General features: G+C 39.0%; 2 protein-coding genes and 1 long non-coding RNA gene across 3 annotated transcripts; 1 reads left to right on the plus strand and 2 right to left on the minus strand.

Annotated features, from left to right (window-relative positions):
* The first annotated feature begins 255 nt into the window (after positions 1-255).
* Positions 256-14,027, plus strand: LOC141395006 (ubiquinone biosynthesis O-methyltransferase, mitochondrial-like). Its single transcript, XM_073970311.1, has 8 exons — positions 256-442; positions 514-892; positions 3,909-4,068; positions 11,610-11,715; positions 11,778-11,981; positions 12,053-12,425; positions 12,522-12,681; positions 13,856-14,027. Exons 2-8 carry the CDS (start codon positions 566-568, stop codon positions 13,972-13,974), a joined length of 1,449 nt encoding a protein of 482 aa, XP_073826412.1. The 5' UTR covers positions 256-442; positions 514-565; the 3' UTR covers positions 13,975-14,027.
* On the minus strand, positions 1,314-3,757 carry LOC141395010 (uncharacterized). Its single transcript, XR_012410531.1, has 2 exons — positions 3,538-3,757; positions 1,314-3,441 (listed from the first exon to the last, which is right to left on the minus strand). It is a non-coding gene; the product is annotated as an uncharacterized lncRNA (long non-coding RNA).
* Mpp6 (M-phase phosphoprotein 6) lies at positions 12,470-15,120 on the minus strand. The gene is made up of 2 exons (XM_073970313.1): positions 14,872-15,120; positions 12,470-14,806 (listed from the first exon to the last, which is right to left on the minus strand). Exons 1-2 carry the CDS (start codon positions 14,978-14,980, stop codon positions 14,391-14,393), a joined length of 525 nt encoding a protein of 174 aa, XP_073826414.1. The 5' UTR covers positions 14,981-15,120; the 3' UTR covers positions 12,470-14,390.
* Positions 15,121-15,834: the final 714 nt, after the last annotated feature.

Genomic DNA, 15,834 nt, shown 5'->3' on the forward strand with positions numbered 1-15,834 from the left:
GCAAAAATGTATCCCTGTGTGTAAAATATACGAATATGAGCAAAGAGGGGACGATATCTCATACGAGAAATTGTAAAGTGTAACACACGACTTTATTAGTTATTTTGTATGTATACGTAAACAAACATCAGCTGACAGTTTATATCCTCGAAAAGCTAAGTGTAACCAGCAAAGATTAACCCACTGGATCTATTAAACCCAGTGGGTTAACCTTCAATAGTGTAACCGGGGTATTAAAATTGTTTATCTAAGTTTGCAAAGAAATTAACAAATTTTAAGGAAATTCTTTTTGGTTTAGAGGTTTGCAAACAAGTACAAACAAGCAACCATTGAAATTAAATCGTTCCATTAACAGTGAAATAGAACATCATTCAAAATTAGCCATTAATTGGTGGGATACAAATGGTCCAGTACCGGGTTTGCATACCCTAAATAAGATAAGGTAATCAATTAAATTCCTGTCAATTATCAATTACATTCTAATTATTTATTTGCTTCCATCGCCATCCCCAGAGTACCCTTTATTTGTGATGGCCTCTATAATCAGGGAAAAATATCAACGCATATGTCGAATAAACAAAATCTCTTAGAAAATCAAAAGATTTTAGAAATTGGTTGCGGTGGAGGTATTCTAACAGAAGATTTAGCACGTCTCGAAGCCAATATTACTGCTTTGGATTTGAGTGAAAATATGATTGCAATTGCTCGACAACACTTGTTAAATGATGCCCAACTTGCAGCTGCAGCTAATCGTATCCAATACAAAATTGAGTCTATCGAAGAACATGCAAGTGACATCAAGAATTGCTATGATGCTGTGGTAATTTCAGAAGTTTTGGAACATATAGATGAGAAAATGGAATTTCTAACAGCGAGTTTAGATACATTAAAGGTAAACAAATATTTGGCATTTATTGGGTTATTATATTGAAATATGTTATATATGTAATGGGACGAGCGTGTGTGTATACGTTTCCTCATTGTTATATCAAGGTGTCGGCGATATGACTGATTGACAAAAGTCTTATAATTTTTGCTCCAGCTCACTCAGCGGCTCACACTCGTTTACATACACAATAATTCTGTACCTAGCTTCCATAAAACTATAAAAGAACAATGTTTGTTGTGCTATAAATTAAGATTATTGTTGTTGTTGGGTCCCGGATGTTATTGGGTACCCGTATGCCCTCCCTATGGATCCTACATTTGAATCCCCTATGGGCCTCATGTACTATGAGAGCCCCCAAAAGTTTTGCCGGACTGTCGTTTACCCCTTTACTTTACCTTTCGTTTATTGAAATTAGCCTGACATGTTTATGTTTATCTTCAATTCATGACATACACGCGTTTATTGTATAAATCAATATAATTGGCATTATTCAATAACAATAATTCAATTATAATTAAATGTAAATATAATTACTAGCAATAATTCATGTTTAGAAAGGATATATAAATTTGATTATAATCCAAAATGGATCTGTATAAATTTGAAAGGTAATCCGATTCAATTCGTACCATTGTGTACGACCAACAAATTATGTTACTATATTATATATTTCCTCAACCCTAACCGAGCTCGTGTAGGCTATGAGTTTGGTCATCAAGATCGCTTATAGACAATGAAAATCATAAAATTATTGACGGGATTATCGGGGTAACAATAGGGGGGGTGAAAATTCAATATTGAAAAATATAAACTTATTTACTAAGTTTATATAAAGAAAATAATTTGAGATCAATATTAAACTTATAGACTAAATTAATATTAAAATTTAGAAATATATAAAAGAAATTATAATTAGTCTATATACTTTTAGGCAAAATTATAATTAGAACACATAAACATGATGATTAATTTATTAGAATGAAGTCTCATCAATTTATAGATAAATTCAAATTTCAATAACCAAAATCCCAAAATTATTTTAATATGCCTGAAAATAGGCTTCACTTTTTGCGAATTGGCTTCTTATATAATGAATATAATTTCACAGCAACGAAATATTGTTATTGTGTTTTATACCAGATAAAACTTCATTCTCTAAATAAATATTTTAAATGAATATTGGACCTTATTATCTGAACCATTCACGATAAAACTAAATGGTTACGATAAATTTACGTCCTTCACTGGTTGCAATCTAGACTTACGTACAAGTTGGTTGTATTTCTATTTCTTCCCGTGGTGATGTTCTGGTGTTATTACTTATGATTACTCACAATTGCTGATGGTGAAAAGCTTTGGTGTGGATGAATTTGATGAGCGTAAACTGAATGCAAAAATGATGGTGAGGTTGAAAACTGGAACTGAGAATGGTGTTTTCCAAACTAATGATGACTGTTGGTTATGAATGGATGCTATGGTGTATTTGGTTTATGACGACAACAAACTGCTGGTGATGAAAATTGGTGAGGTGACTGATGGTAAAAGCTCAATTTAGACAAAGTTGAAATTGGAGGTCGATGAATTTTAACTATGGAGATTTCTATGGCTGCATACGGCAATTTATTTCTTCTATTGACAATGAAAACTATCACCACTATTGCCGTTTGTTAAACCTGAACTTGCGGATCACAAACAATACTGGACGGCTGGTGGACATCAATTCAAATTGGGCAAAAATACGATGATGGAAAATTCCAAATTGCAAGCAAGAATGTGGCATCAAAACTCGAGTGTGCACACTAATCTTTAGCACATATTTCGTAGCTGCGAAAATCTTCGGTGGCTTTATGAAGCAGCAAAATGAAAATCACTATTTTGGGTTGGCAAAAGCTTTGTTCACTAAGTGAAGAACTAGGCGTTGACTTTTCTGCTTGTCGTTGCTTGCTTTTATTTTAATCAAAGGCGAAGAGTTTCTGTTTGATGGTGTTCGGCCTCATATGCAGCAAAAGCTGGATGATGGTAATTATTTTGTGTGCGTGTAGGTGCAAACACTTTTGGCTAGGTGGATATGCCAAAGTGATAGAATGTAAAGACAGCTGTTGCACCCATCAACAAATTTTCAGGTTAGGTGGAGAATCCCAAATAAAATTTTGTTTCTTGGAACAAGGTTGTGTGGTTTTGTTGATTAATGCAAATATATTGCATTAATTCGAATTATGTTTTTGCAATAATTAAACAAAGCAATCCGCTGAAGACGTGATTGTGTGGTGGCAAAAAAATTGACCGGCAACAACGTGCTTGTTTGCCAACGGAATTCTGGCGGGGAAAACTGACAAATATTTTAACAGCACACGGCGAATGCCTTGGGTACTTCGCCAATCAAAATAAATTTGCTGGAAGTCACTATTAATTCTTGGTCGAATTAATTTCTGCACAAATGGTTGGCTATTGCAAATCAATGATTGGTAGCCACACGTGTTGGACTATGCTGATAAGTGTACCCAGGTATCGCGCCACGCTGTTTTGGGTACCGTTAGCGGCAGATGATTCGTCTAGAAATAGAATAAATATATTCATCAATTTCTGGAAAAAATCCTTAAAATGCTTATTGCATTTTTTTTAAGTGGTGATTGTTTCCCGTAGATTACCTTTTCTTTTGCGCCACACAATATTAAAAATAATTACTGAAAGTTGTGCTATAGTTATTGTACAGCACTTAAACTTTGACTTTTTTGCACACACGTGGAAAATTTGCAACTTGCAAATTTCTTTGTACGAACACTTGATGTTGCCGGTTGAACTTTTATTATTGCAATTGAGCTGCCGAAGTTGTTCGTCAGTTTCGTTCTCCTTTTTTCGTTAAATGGCAGAGCTGCCAACCGGCACATGCTAAAATGAACGAAAATTGGGATCAACCATATGATCAACATACAACTCTGTTTTAGGGTGACCCTTAAATGTTGACGGACAAAGCAGGGTGACATAACAAATACTTGTGTGTCTTCCTTCTATGTTTCAGCCTGGAGGATCAGTATTTATAACAACTTTAAACAAAACATTTAGCATGTGGTTAGTTGGACTTGCCTTTGGGGAATATATTCACCGATCAGTTCCAATTGGTACACATCACTATGGTAAAATGATATCACCACAGGATGTAGAGAGGATGTTATATATGTGTAAGTTTCGTTTAATGTAATGTATGTATAAAAAGGTATTGTGAAGCGAATGTGGCTTTGGGGGCGTTTTAGATACCTTTCGTATTTTAGTATCAGGCAGCTTTGCCGACAGAAATATGTATATCCTCAACCTGTGACATAAAAAGAAAACAAATCTAATATGGGCTGATTTTGCCCACACAAACCTTCTACTCCTGAAGTCTTTAGCAGTAGCAGACCACATTTTTCTTTGTCAACATTTTTTATGATGGATTTATAGAGAAAATTAAAAATCTTCAGATTTTTAATTGATGTGAAAAATATGCAAACTACATACTATTCGAATCTTCTGTTATATGAGTGGTATAACAAAACGTGGATCCATATGGTCAATTTGACCTTAAACGAAGCCTGAAAGAAATATTAGGACCCGTTCGAGAATTATCGTCGCTTCAGTCACACAGACAGGTGGACGGACACATACAGCCTTATTCCGAATTCAAATTCCACGTGTATTTGATCATTCTCTCCTTTAAGTTGAAACGACAGAGAGACAAAACTCACGGGGAGTTTACATTCGGGTCGGGTTTACTTCTTTTCTTTATTAGTTGAGAATGCCGACTTATTCTTTTTATACCTTCAGCTTCAGGGGTATATCGACTTTAATACAATAAAAATGCGTCTTATCGGAATAATGGCTTTAGTCCAATGTCGTGCTTTGGTATTGTTAAAGTTACGAAGTTTTTCGGTAATTCACACACACACGACCCGAACGCAACGAAAGAGGTTCTGTAGAGGTTCCAATCGGTATCAGATTTGTGCTGTTAGCTTTATTAAAAGCTTTCCTGCTATTTTTCCTAAGCTTTGCTACCTCGTTGTTCCACCAGACTGGTTGAGTTCTCCTACCAGGATAAGATAATGGGCAAGACTTCTCATAACAACCCTGGAGGACACGCGTGAGATCTGCAACTTGGCCATCTATTACCCCCGTTGTGCGTGGTTCATTGAACTCACACAACCTCGAGGAAACGAGGGAGTTGTAGTTTTCCCAGTTTGCCCTCCTTGGATTACTATGAGGCGGTTGCCTTTTACTTCCATGGTGGACTTGAAAGTGTATCGCTCTGTGATCTGAAAAAGAGCACTCCTCCGATACTCTCCAGTCCACTATGGCTGTATCTTCCATATTTGTAAGGTTGAGATCAATAACCTCCTCCCTTACCCTATTATGGAAGGTTGCAGTGTTACCCCTATTACATACTCGTAGATTATTAGCTAAAATAAAATCGAATATGGACTCACCTCTCGCATTGGTGTCTCTGCTTCCCCAGTGGAAGTGATGAGCATTTGCATCACAGCCCATCACTAACCTGCATCTGCCCGTCGTCTCCTCCACCTCATACGGCATGTAGACCGAGGCCAGAACTAAAGCCCTATCGGTACAGTCGTATCGCCATCACTGTAATTGTAGAGCTGAATAAGATTTAGACTTTTTCTAGCTACAAGACAGGTTCTTACCTTGTCTCCATTATTCATATAGAATAATGAGAAATGCTTATTGTTTAGTCCAGAAACCCTATTTTTATATAAATAGGGTTCCTGGACCAAAGCAATATCTACTGCAGAGTCTGTGAGGGAGGGAAGGAGTTCAGCAGCCGCGGCCTTACAGTGATGCAGATCGATCTGCAGCACCCGAAGGCCATGCTGCTGAACTACCTTACTGCGACCTCGAGAGCCGGAACCGAAGTCCTCCAGACCCGAAGAACAGCACTCCCCCACAGTCTCTGATGTAGTCCGCACTCTCACCATCAATGGTGAATCGCATCACCATGCCGTCTCTCTCCTTAAAGTGCTTGAGAAGCCTCCAGCCGTCAACAGAAAGACCCCTGTTCTGCTTCCTCAGCATCTTGACTACTTCCCCTACATCAGAGTCAGGAGGAGGCACACACGTTGTGGCTACGATCCTCCTGGGTATCTCATCAACAGGGTCAGCAGCCAGCCTGCAGCCGTCCCAGAGGTCACCAGCACCCTCTATTAACTGGATGAGGAAGTCTCTCGACTCCTCATCCTGACAATAGAGGATTCTGATTCCCCTTTGGATAACCGCCCTCCCGAAGCCGGTCTTACTGGCGTCTACCTCATCGGAGGTGATGGCCTTTCTGAGAAGGCTTTCCACTGCGATCCAGTGCGTGTCGCTGATCCTCCCATCTGGATTAGCCTTATTGACGATCGCCATTCGGAGATTCTCCGGGGCGATCACCCCTTCTAGGCTCGCTGGCTTCGGTGTCCTGTCATTTGAAGACCGTGGGGGAATCAGACCTGGGTCACCTTTACTGGCCTTCCCTGGTTGAGCCCCTACTGCCTTCCTATGACCGGTCCCCTGTGAGTGCGGGTCCATTTGGTTGCTCGGTCGACAATCCACCACCCTCTTGGCAACAGGATGCGGATCCTCAGAAGACCTGACCCTCTTAACGCATTCCTGCGCAGATGTCCTTGAGTATCCGCTCTGTTTAGAGGTTGATGGTCCAACTCCCGCCACCACCCCATGGCCTTTCACAGTGCCAACACCGCTCTTGACATCAGAAGGGTGAGATCTAGTAGGTGTCGATGGCTTTACAGTGGTCTGTTGCCCAGTCCTCTGCACAGTCGTCGCCCCTACTAGATCCGCACCTTTCTTTTCCCCGGCAGGTTCGGTGGCAGTCACCGACGAGACGGTCGACATAGGCGGTACCTTTGGCGGCTGTTTGGCTTGTGACTGCAACTTTCCCTGCACCAACTTCGAAACGGAAGGGATCACACCAATGTCTCTCTTACGTTCCGTCGTCTTCGGGGCCAGTGGAGCCAACCTGCTCGATCCTACCGCTGTCGTCAAAGAGCTCAAATTACTGATGAACACGAAAATTTAAAAATTGGGTAACCGATACAGCTGATGCTTAGTACATCTTAAAATTTCTTCCAAACATACCTGAAGTTCAATATTAGAAGACTTCTTCGGGTACCCTACTCAAAAAAAGTTTAAAATGTTCGCTTAGGTGCAGTTTAAGGACTGTTCGAGAACTGTTTGGAAATTTTTATTGAAAATACTTTTTGTTGTTGTTGTAACAGGTTGTCTGCAGCCAATCGTTTTTCCCTGTAAGGATGTTGAAAACATTAGTAATGTTTGTGTGTCAATTATGGAGTGGGGATGTGGGAATTTGTGTGTGTGTTAGATTCGTGGATAAGCTGGGTTATTGTGTTGATGTATGTGTGTATGGGATGATTTATGTGCTGGGTTATTGTGTTAATGTTGTATGAAAGGGGTGATATTGTGGATGGGAATGTGTGTAAGGTTCATGATGGAGTGTGTTTGGTGGATATAGAAATTTGATTTGCTATTGTTCTGGGAGTTGTAAGAAACGGGCCACTTCCACTGGTCTTGCCCATAGGTCCACAGGGCCCAAATCTGTGGCCATAGCTGGGCAAGAGAATAGGTGCGCTGTATTGTGCATGCTTTGTCGGCAATTCGGGCACCTGTCGAGGGTGCCTGAAACTATTCTGGCTTAATAACAGTTTGGAATAGTGCTCCATCCAGACCTTAATTGTGCCAGGATTGTTCTGGTCCGTCTGGGTAGGAGTCTTTCTCAACACTTTTTGTTGTTGTTGTTGTTGTAACAGTGTTTTTATTATATTTGTATGTTCGTTCCTCTCTTCAATCTGGCTCTGGGTCTATCTCCAGTTGCAGAAAAATGGACGCTTCGATGGGATGTAGCCACAGATCCACTGGAGTTAGATGGGTAGGTTTGGCGGGGCAGTTGAAAAGGTGTTCTGTGCCGTGCGGGCCCATGCCGCATACTGGGCAGATGTCTTGCATGGCGCGATCGATTTCCGCCCAATAAGAATTTAGACGACTGCAATATCCAGAAAGTAGTTGAGCCAAACCTACTCTGGTTTGTCGTGACAGCTGACAAACCTACTCTGGTTTGTCGTGGCAGCTAACACTCCGACTACTTTATTCACACTATAATTGCTTAAGGCCTTGGCAACTGCGTCCGTGTGCATGCTATTCAAACCTGCTTGATATGCTTGTTTATTTAGGGGTTCTCTCCTGTATCGTTGGACCTCTCCCTCTAGGGCACAGATATCCTTCCTGATCTGCCTGAATGAGTCGGGCCTACCCACAAGATGGTGATTGGGATAGCTCACACGGTAACATCCAAGCAGGTACTGCAAAGAAAGCATCTCATTGTGTTGCTTTACTGGTAGAATCTTTGCCTCCTCATGTAGATGGTTCACTGAAGATTTGAGGAGGCAACCTGTTGCTGTTCTCAAGGCGGCATTCCGGCAACTTTGAATCTTTTTTCAATTCGTATCACATAATCTCGGGAACCAGACTGAAGCCGCATAGCTTACCACAGACCGACCTATTGCGTTATATGTGGTCAACAAGGGTTCTTGTGCTGCCGGCTAGGGATTTGAGGACCTTGTTCCTACTTTTCAGCTGCGTGTGCGCACGACGTGAATGTAGTGTCGAATGTGACACCTGAAATTTCAGGGCAGTTTGTGGTCGGAATTCTGCTACCGTCGACCACGACATTCAACTCACGTCCAAACTGCGCTGTCCATGTGTGAAAGAGTGGCAGTAGATTTTGTGGCGGAAATTTGCATATTCCTCGAATGGAAAAAGGTGGTAAGATCGGTTAAATAGTTCAGTCTCTCACAGATGTCATCAGGATAGGTACCCGATGCCAGGATCGTGCAATCATCCGCATACGTTACGATCTCGATGCCGTCTGGAGGGGGCGGAATACAGGAGAGGTAGAGGTTAAACAGTTCCGGAGATATCACTCCACCTTGGGGACACCCTGTTTCACTCTACGGGGTTTGGACTTCTTATTCCTGAATTCCACGTACGACTGGCGTCCACACATATAGTTGACTATCCAACGTTTCAAGCTTGGCCGGAGGGTTGTCTGCTCAATGTCCTCAAACAGCGTGGATTGCCTGGCTTTTGATAAGTCAAGCGCCACCATCACTGTTCTATCGCAAGGTCGTCTCTGGTTGAGTCCTTGACAGATATATGTGGTAATGGCGTGCAGCGCTGTTATCGTGCTGTGCTGCTTACGGTATCCATGCTGATGATCGGCAACTTGATAGCTATTTCTGACACTGGGGAGGAGTAAGGCCTCAAGTGTCTTTGCTGCGGGCGACAAAAGCGAAATCGGCCTGTACAATTCACTTTTGCTGGCATCCTTGCCTGGCTTCCGTAGTGGGACCACCCTGCCCATTTTCCAGACTTCGGGACCAACGAGTGTGCCTAGCGACAAGTTGAGAACTTTAGTGAGATACTCCAGTCCCGGCTCATCCAGCTGCTTCAGCATTACCATGGAGATTCCATCAGGGCCCAACGCTTTGGATGATTTAGCGTTTCTGATGGCATTAGCAACATCATCCATTGTAAATTATGGTGGTTCATTCTCGGCAGGAAGAGATGTGATGCGACGTAATACTGTTCTCTTCGCCCTGTCACTCCGGGATGCTCGACAAACTGTCGATTGAAATTACTTGCGCACCTCTTCGGGTCAGTCAACGTAACGTCACCAAACGTGACTGAGGTCCTATCTTCCCTTTTTCCAGGGTTCGAGAGTGACTTAACCGTTGCCAACAATTCACCTATACCGGCTCTAATCTAATTATAAGTATTTTAATTTTAGCGATTTTTATCGGTAAATAAAAAAATTGGTTAGACAATCCCACTTCATGTCTCTATCTGTACTTAAGACAAAATATTTTAACTTTGGTGGGATAGACACCTGTTTATTCTTTACCCATCTCCCACAAAAGTTAAAATATTTTGTCTTAAGTACAGATAGAGACATGTAGTGGGATTGTCTAACCAATTTTTTAGTTACCGACAAAAATCGTTAAAATTAAAATGCTTATAATTTCGGTAATTATCGAAATTTGTCGGTAAGTTAGCCAATACAATAAAGTTATCGTTAAGTCCTGCCGATAACAATAGTGTTGTCAACTTTTATTGGAACATTTCATTCATTATTCTGCGTCTAAATTTTACCGATTTCTGTCGGTAACGAAAAAAAATGTTACCGAATTCCACTATTGTTCGTAATAGAAGTCACATGGACACATTGACGGACTACCTACTTTTTTGGATTTGTTAAACATTATATTCTTTACCCAGCAAAAAGTTTGCATTTAAATGAACAAAATAAAACAATAAAAATAACAAATTTATTCTTAATAATAATTTTTTATTCTCACATTAATTTAAAATTTTCAAATTTGTAAAAAACAGATTTTTTAAGATTAAATATATTACGACAGAAGATGTAGGTATCAGCTTATCTTACGGCGTGACATTCTAGTTGGTTCGTGACACAACAAACAACATTTCATACAAAATTTCAGTTGCAAATGTTTTGAGCAGTACTGTATGTTGGCTTCTAATTATTTGTGAAAAGGTTTAAAACGCAGCAGGTTATAAACATTTGCTAGTAAAAACAAGTTCGTACATCCATACGATTTTAAAGGGGGTTTTTTTAAGGCCGATAGAACTTGAAATTGTAAAAAATAACACAAAAAATTAAATTGTAATCAAAATTGTTTTTATTCGAAAGATCAATACGTGACATTAACATTTGAAAATGATTTCGGGCATATGGGCACCGCGGCGGTTCTTGACGAAGTGCATTCTGGACGTCCAATTTTTGGCCACTTTTTCGAGCACTGCTGGCCGTATGTCACGAATAACACGAACAATTCTGGCCTCCAAGGCATCAATTGTTGCTGGTTTATCAGCATAAACCAGTGACTTCACGTAGCCCCACAGGAAATAATCGAGAGGTGTCAAATCGCACGACCTTGGAGGCCAATTGACAGGTCCACTTCTCGAAACCAACTTATCGCCAAATTTTGATTTCAATAAGTCGATGGTTGCGTTCGCCGTATGGCACGTAGCGCCATCCTGTTGAAGCCACATCTCCCCCGGATCAATGTAATCCATATTTTCAAACAAAAAATCATTGATCATGGTGCGGTAACGATCTCCATTGACCATAACGCGAGCTCCGGCCTCATTTTTGAAGAAATAAGGTCCGATGATGCCACCAGCGTGAAAACCGCACCATACGGTGCATTTTTCTGGATGTAATGGAGTCTGTAGGGTCTCTTGTGTATTGGTCTCACTCCATATCCGGCAATTTTGCTTATTAACAAAAATGCGCTTGTTCAGATGGACGATTATGTACGCCATACAAATGACGAAGTCGTCTATAAGTTGCGCGAATCGACGACTGATTTTCAAAGTAAATTTGGATAATTTCGTAGCGTTGTTCAAGCGTGAGTCTATTCATGATGATTTGTCAGAGTATACTGAAACAAATAAAAAAAAAGTTTCATCAAAATGTAATTTTTTGTGTTACTTTTTACAATTTAAAGTTCTATCTAGCTTAAAAAAACACCCTTTACATACATACATGAATGTAATAATTAATGTTTCAGTACGTATGTGTGTGCAAAAATTCAAATTAAACAAACTGGATTAAAATCTGATAAAGTTATTTATTTAGCATTGCCGAAAATAAAATCAAAACAATCTAATTTCGAACTTTGTCACGACAACATGTCACATCAACTGCTAAAAAAACTTCTACCAGTGCTGGAACAGAGCAACAGGTATAATTTCATTCAATACTGATTTTAAAACATAATGAACAACTATCCGTTCCAATTGATAGGATACAATGCTCATTCTTGGGAACAATTCCCCCAACAAGGATGCTACAAACAAATTCCAATAAGCAAAAAAGTGTTTCAACGACTAAAGCTTTTAACTTAAGTGAACCCACCCAAAGTGAAGTTATTCATCATTCGAATTTGTCCACTGATTGGTGGCATGTCAATGGTCCCGTACGGGCTTTACATTCTCTTAATAAGTTAAGGTAAAAACACGAATTTATTACCATTTTTGTGTGATTTGAAATCTGTGAATTGTGTTATTTTTTCGTTAAAGAGTACCCTTTATATGTGAAGGCCTAGCGAGTCAGGGAAAAATATCTCCTTCTGTAATGGCTTCAGATATTTTAAAAAATCAACAAATTTTGGAAATTGGTTGTGGCGGTGGTATTCTAACGGAAAATTTGGCTAATTTAGGTGCCAATGTCACGGGTTTGGATTTAAGTGAAGATTTAATTACCATAGCTCAAGAACATTTGTCACAGCAAGCGAATCACGAATTACCTAAGCGCATAGAATATAAAATTGAACCGATTGAATTGCATGTGACTGATAAGCAACAGTTTTACGATGCTGTTGTTATTTCTGAAGTCTTGGAACATATTGATGATAAAGTTGGCTTTTTGAAGGCAAGCGTTGACGCTGTTAAGGTAATGAGGATGACCTACAATGATCGATGACCTAAACTTTGCAGTTTTTTTATTATTTTTGTTTTTATTATTTTATATATGTTTAAATTCTACTAGCCTGGCGGTTCAATTTTTATAACGACCTTAAACAAGACCATGACAATGTGGGTCGTTGGAGTTCTTATTGGTGAATATATTCTACAAGCTATTCCAATTGGCACCCATCACTATGGCAAAATGATTTCGCCGGCTAATGTTGAACGTATGTTAAAAACATGTAAGTTAAAATCGAATGCTAAAATGTAACTGTTATTAACTGATGGCCTTGGGATCGTCTACTGCAGAGTAGATGGCTCTTGGTTTCGTCTACTGTAAAGTAGAGTGTCCTTGGGATCGTCTACTATAGAGTAGATGGCCCTTGAGGGCGAATACTGCAAAGTAGATAGCACTTCAGGTCGTCTGCTGTCAACTAGAAAAGAGTATATAGTCTTTGGGGTCAACTGCGCTGGAGTAGATGGTCTTTGGGGTTGTCTTCTGTAGAGTAGATTGTCCTTGGGGTCGTCTACTGCAGAGTAGATGGCTCTTGCGTTCGCCATAGAGTAGATGACCCTTGAGGGCGTATACTGCAAAGTAGATAGCCCTTGAGGTCGTCTGCTGACAACAAGGGAAGAGTATATAGTATTTGGGGTCAACTGCGCTGGAGTAGATGGTCTTTGGGGTGGTCTTCTGTAGAGTAGATTGTCCTTGGGGTCGCCTACTGCAGAGTAGATGGCCCTTGGGGTCGTCTACTGCAGAGTAGATGGCCCTTGAGGGCGTATACTGCAAAGTTGATAGCCCTTGAGATCGTCTGCTGTCAACTAGGGAAGAGTATAAGTCTTTGGGGTCAACTGCGCTGGAGTAGATGGTCTTTGGGGTCGTCTTCTGTAGAGTAGATTGTCTTTGGGGACGTCTAGAGTAGATGGTATTTGGGGTTCGTTGGTACAGGGGTTCCTTTACTGTAGATTAGATGGTCCTTTGAGGTCATATACTATAGAGTAGATGACGTTTGGAGTCTTCTACTGCAAAATAAATGAAGTTTGGGGTCTTCTACTTTGGAACTGTAGAGTGGATGACATATGGGATGTAGAGTATATGGCCCTGTATAGTAGATCTCTGAAAACAGAGCAGAACCATTTTATATTCTGGACAGTTTGCTGTGAGCGGAGGGATTTGCGCTGCTGTTGTTTTAGATTATTAATCGTTATTCATAATTTGTTTTGTTTGTTTGTTTTCAATAAAGTACAATTAATTTAATTATTTTGTAATTAATTTTAACATTTTGTGTAATTTGAAATCTTTTTAATGTTTTTTTTTTTATGGCTATAATATAAATTAATTTTTATTACCCTGAAATTGCCAAAATATTTTTTTACAACCAGAATTAATTAAATTGGTTCTTTTAATATTTTCAGTAAATTGTGATACGGTGCTGGTTAAAGGCAGTTCTTACAACTTTTTACGAAATTCATGGCGTTGGAGAAATAGTACATCTACTTTTTATGCACTACATGCCGTAAAGAGAATGCAATAAAAACATTAACGGTATTATGAAGGAATAAATAAAAAGAAGTTTTTATAAAAAAAGAGTACCTTTAAATCTACTTTTAATGTTTTGGAGGATTTGAATTTAAGAACTTGTTGATCAGTAGCCATAGTTTTCGTTGCTGACGCCCTATTGTGCCCTATTGTGGATCAAAGGTATTTCAAAGAAGTCCCGATGTTTGGAGAAAATTTTGTTCGCTTAGACGAAATTTGAACATGTCCATAGAGAAATTCTTATCTAATTTTTTCCCATTAATATATATAAATCACTGTTTTATGTGGTTTATGTTACGTTATATAAAATTTAGTATACTTAATTCCATTTGTTATGTCGATAGAAACAAAAAAGAAACAATTAATTTTTTTAATATAGAGCCTAATATCTAGTTATATTCAATTACATTGCTAATTATCTTCATCCTTAGGTTTCATAAACTTGGGTTTTTTCTTTTTCCCCACACCACCATCCTGACTGTGCTGTTGTTGTGTTTCATCATTTGCATGTCTCTTATTGCCATTATTGACTTTTTTATATTTATTGAATTTATTTTCCATTGTGCGTCCAGCTCCGCCGGCTTTTTGAGCATGATAAAATTTCACCATATCTTCATTAGATACCTCAGTGGTTTGTTCATGTCTTTGGGAGGCTTCTTTCTCGGCCTTTTCAAGTTCCAAAAGTCTTTCGATCTCGGGATTCATACCACGAAAACTTAAACGACCCTCAATAAGATTTTCACAATGCACAAAACTTGGTTCAATAATAAAATTGGATTTACTGTTTTTCATGCGTTCGGTGATTTCATTGGAATACATTTCACGTCCTGGAATAAAGATTAGCAACACCAATATTAATAGTTCTTCATGTGGGTTCACCGCATACACTCACCTTCTTCAGCTTCCATTTCTTTGTTGACTTTTTCTTTGGTCCGTTGCATAAATTTCATTTCCAATATCCCTTTGGAAAGTTTGGGTTTATTTGAGTTTTTGTTGGCCATTTTTATATATTATTTAATGTATTTTTTATTTATAATATGTTTAAACTAAAATAAAGAAGGAACGAAGACGGTCAACACGCGTTAAGGAGCGTGTTGTGAAAGAAGAGCTGTAAACAAATACGAAAAATATCTGTCAAATTAAAAAATCACTTGCTGCGGCCCAGAGCTGGCAAAAAATCAATGGGACTATCGATAATATCGATTATTTTTAAAAATTCAATATCGATAGATATCTTTGCCTATCGATATTATCGGAATAAAAACCCCTAATGCCATGTTCATACCAGCAGTTGAATCACGTTGTTCGCTCTCATACCCACCAAAAAAATTGGATGTTGAGCAATTGGAGTTATGATTTCACAACATCTTTCGATGTAGTCCAACAGAGTTATGAAAAATCCGTTCGATATATTTTAGCTGTGTTCCTTTACTTACCTGAGGTTACCATTTGTTACCATTTTTAACCTGCAGAGCGTTCCTTAACCCCGAAAAGTGGCAAAACTGGCAGCAATTTTTAAGAGCAAAATTTCTGCAGGTAAAAAAATGCCAAAACTGATTTTTCGACTTTTGTTTGCTCTACTCTAGAGACGCATAATTTCATTAAATTATTTCATTGAAATCTCTCTAGTGTGGACCGGGACTAACAAAGCATTCAATCAGCCTTCAATCTGCAACCGAAATCTTCAAATTGTCCTCTAAAAAACAAATGAACTTACATTTTTTATTTCTTTCCAAACACAATGTTTTCTTTTTTCAAAATTTCTTTTTGACAATTTTGAAAATAAACCCTATTCATCGGATTGATTGGGTTTCATTTTGAAAATCAAAACTATTTTGATTTTCCTCAATCCATA

This window comes from Musca autumnalis, unplaced genomic scaffold (assembly GCF_047663935.1).
Source record: "Musca autumnalis isolate F117 unplaced genomic scaffold, ASM4766393v1 scaffold_2, whole genome shotgun sequence".
Classification (NCBI taxonomy): Eukaryota; Metazoa; Arthropoda; class Insecta; order Diptera; family Muscidae; genus Musca; species Musca autumnalis.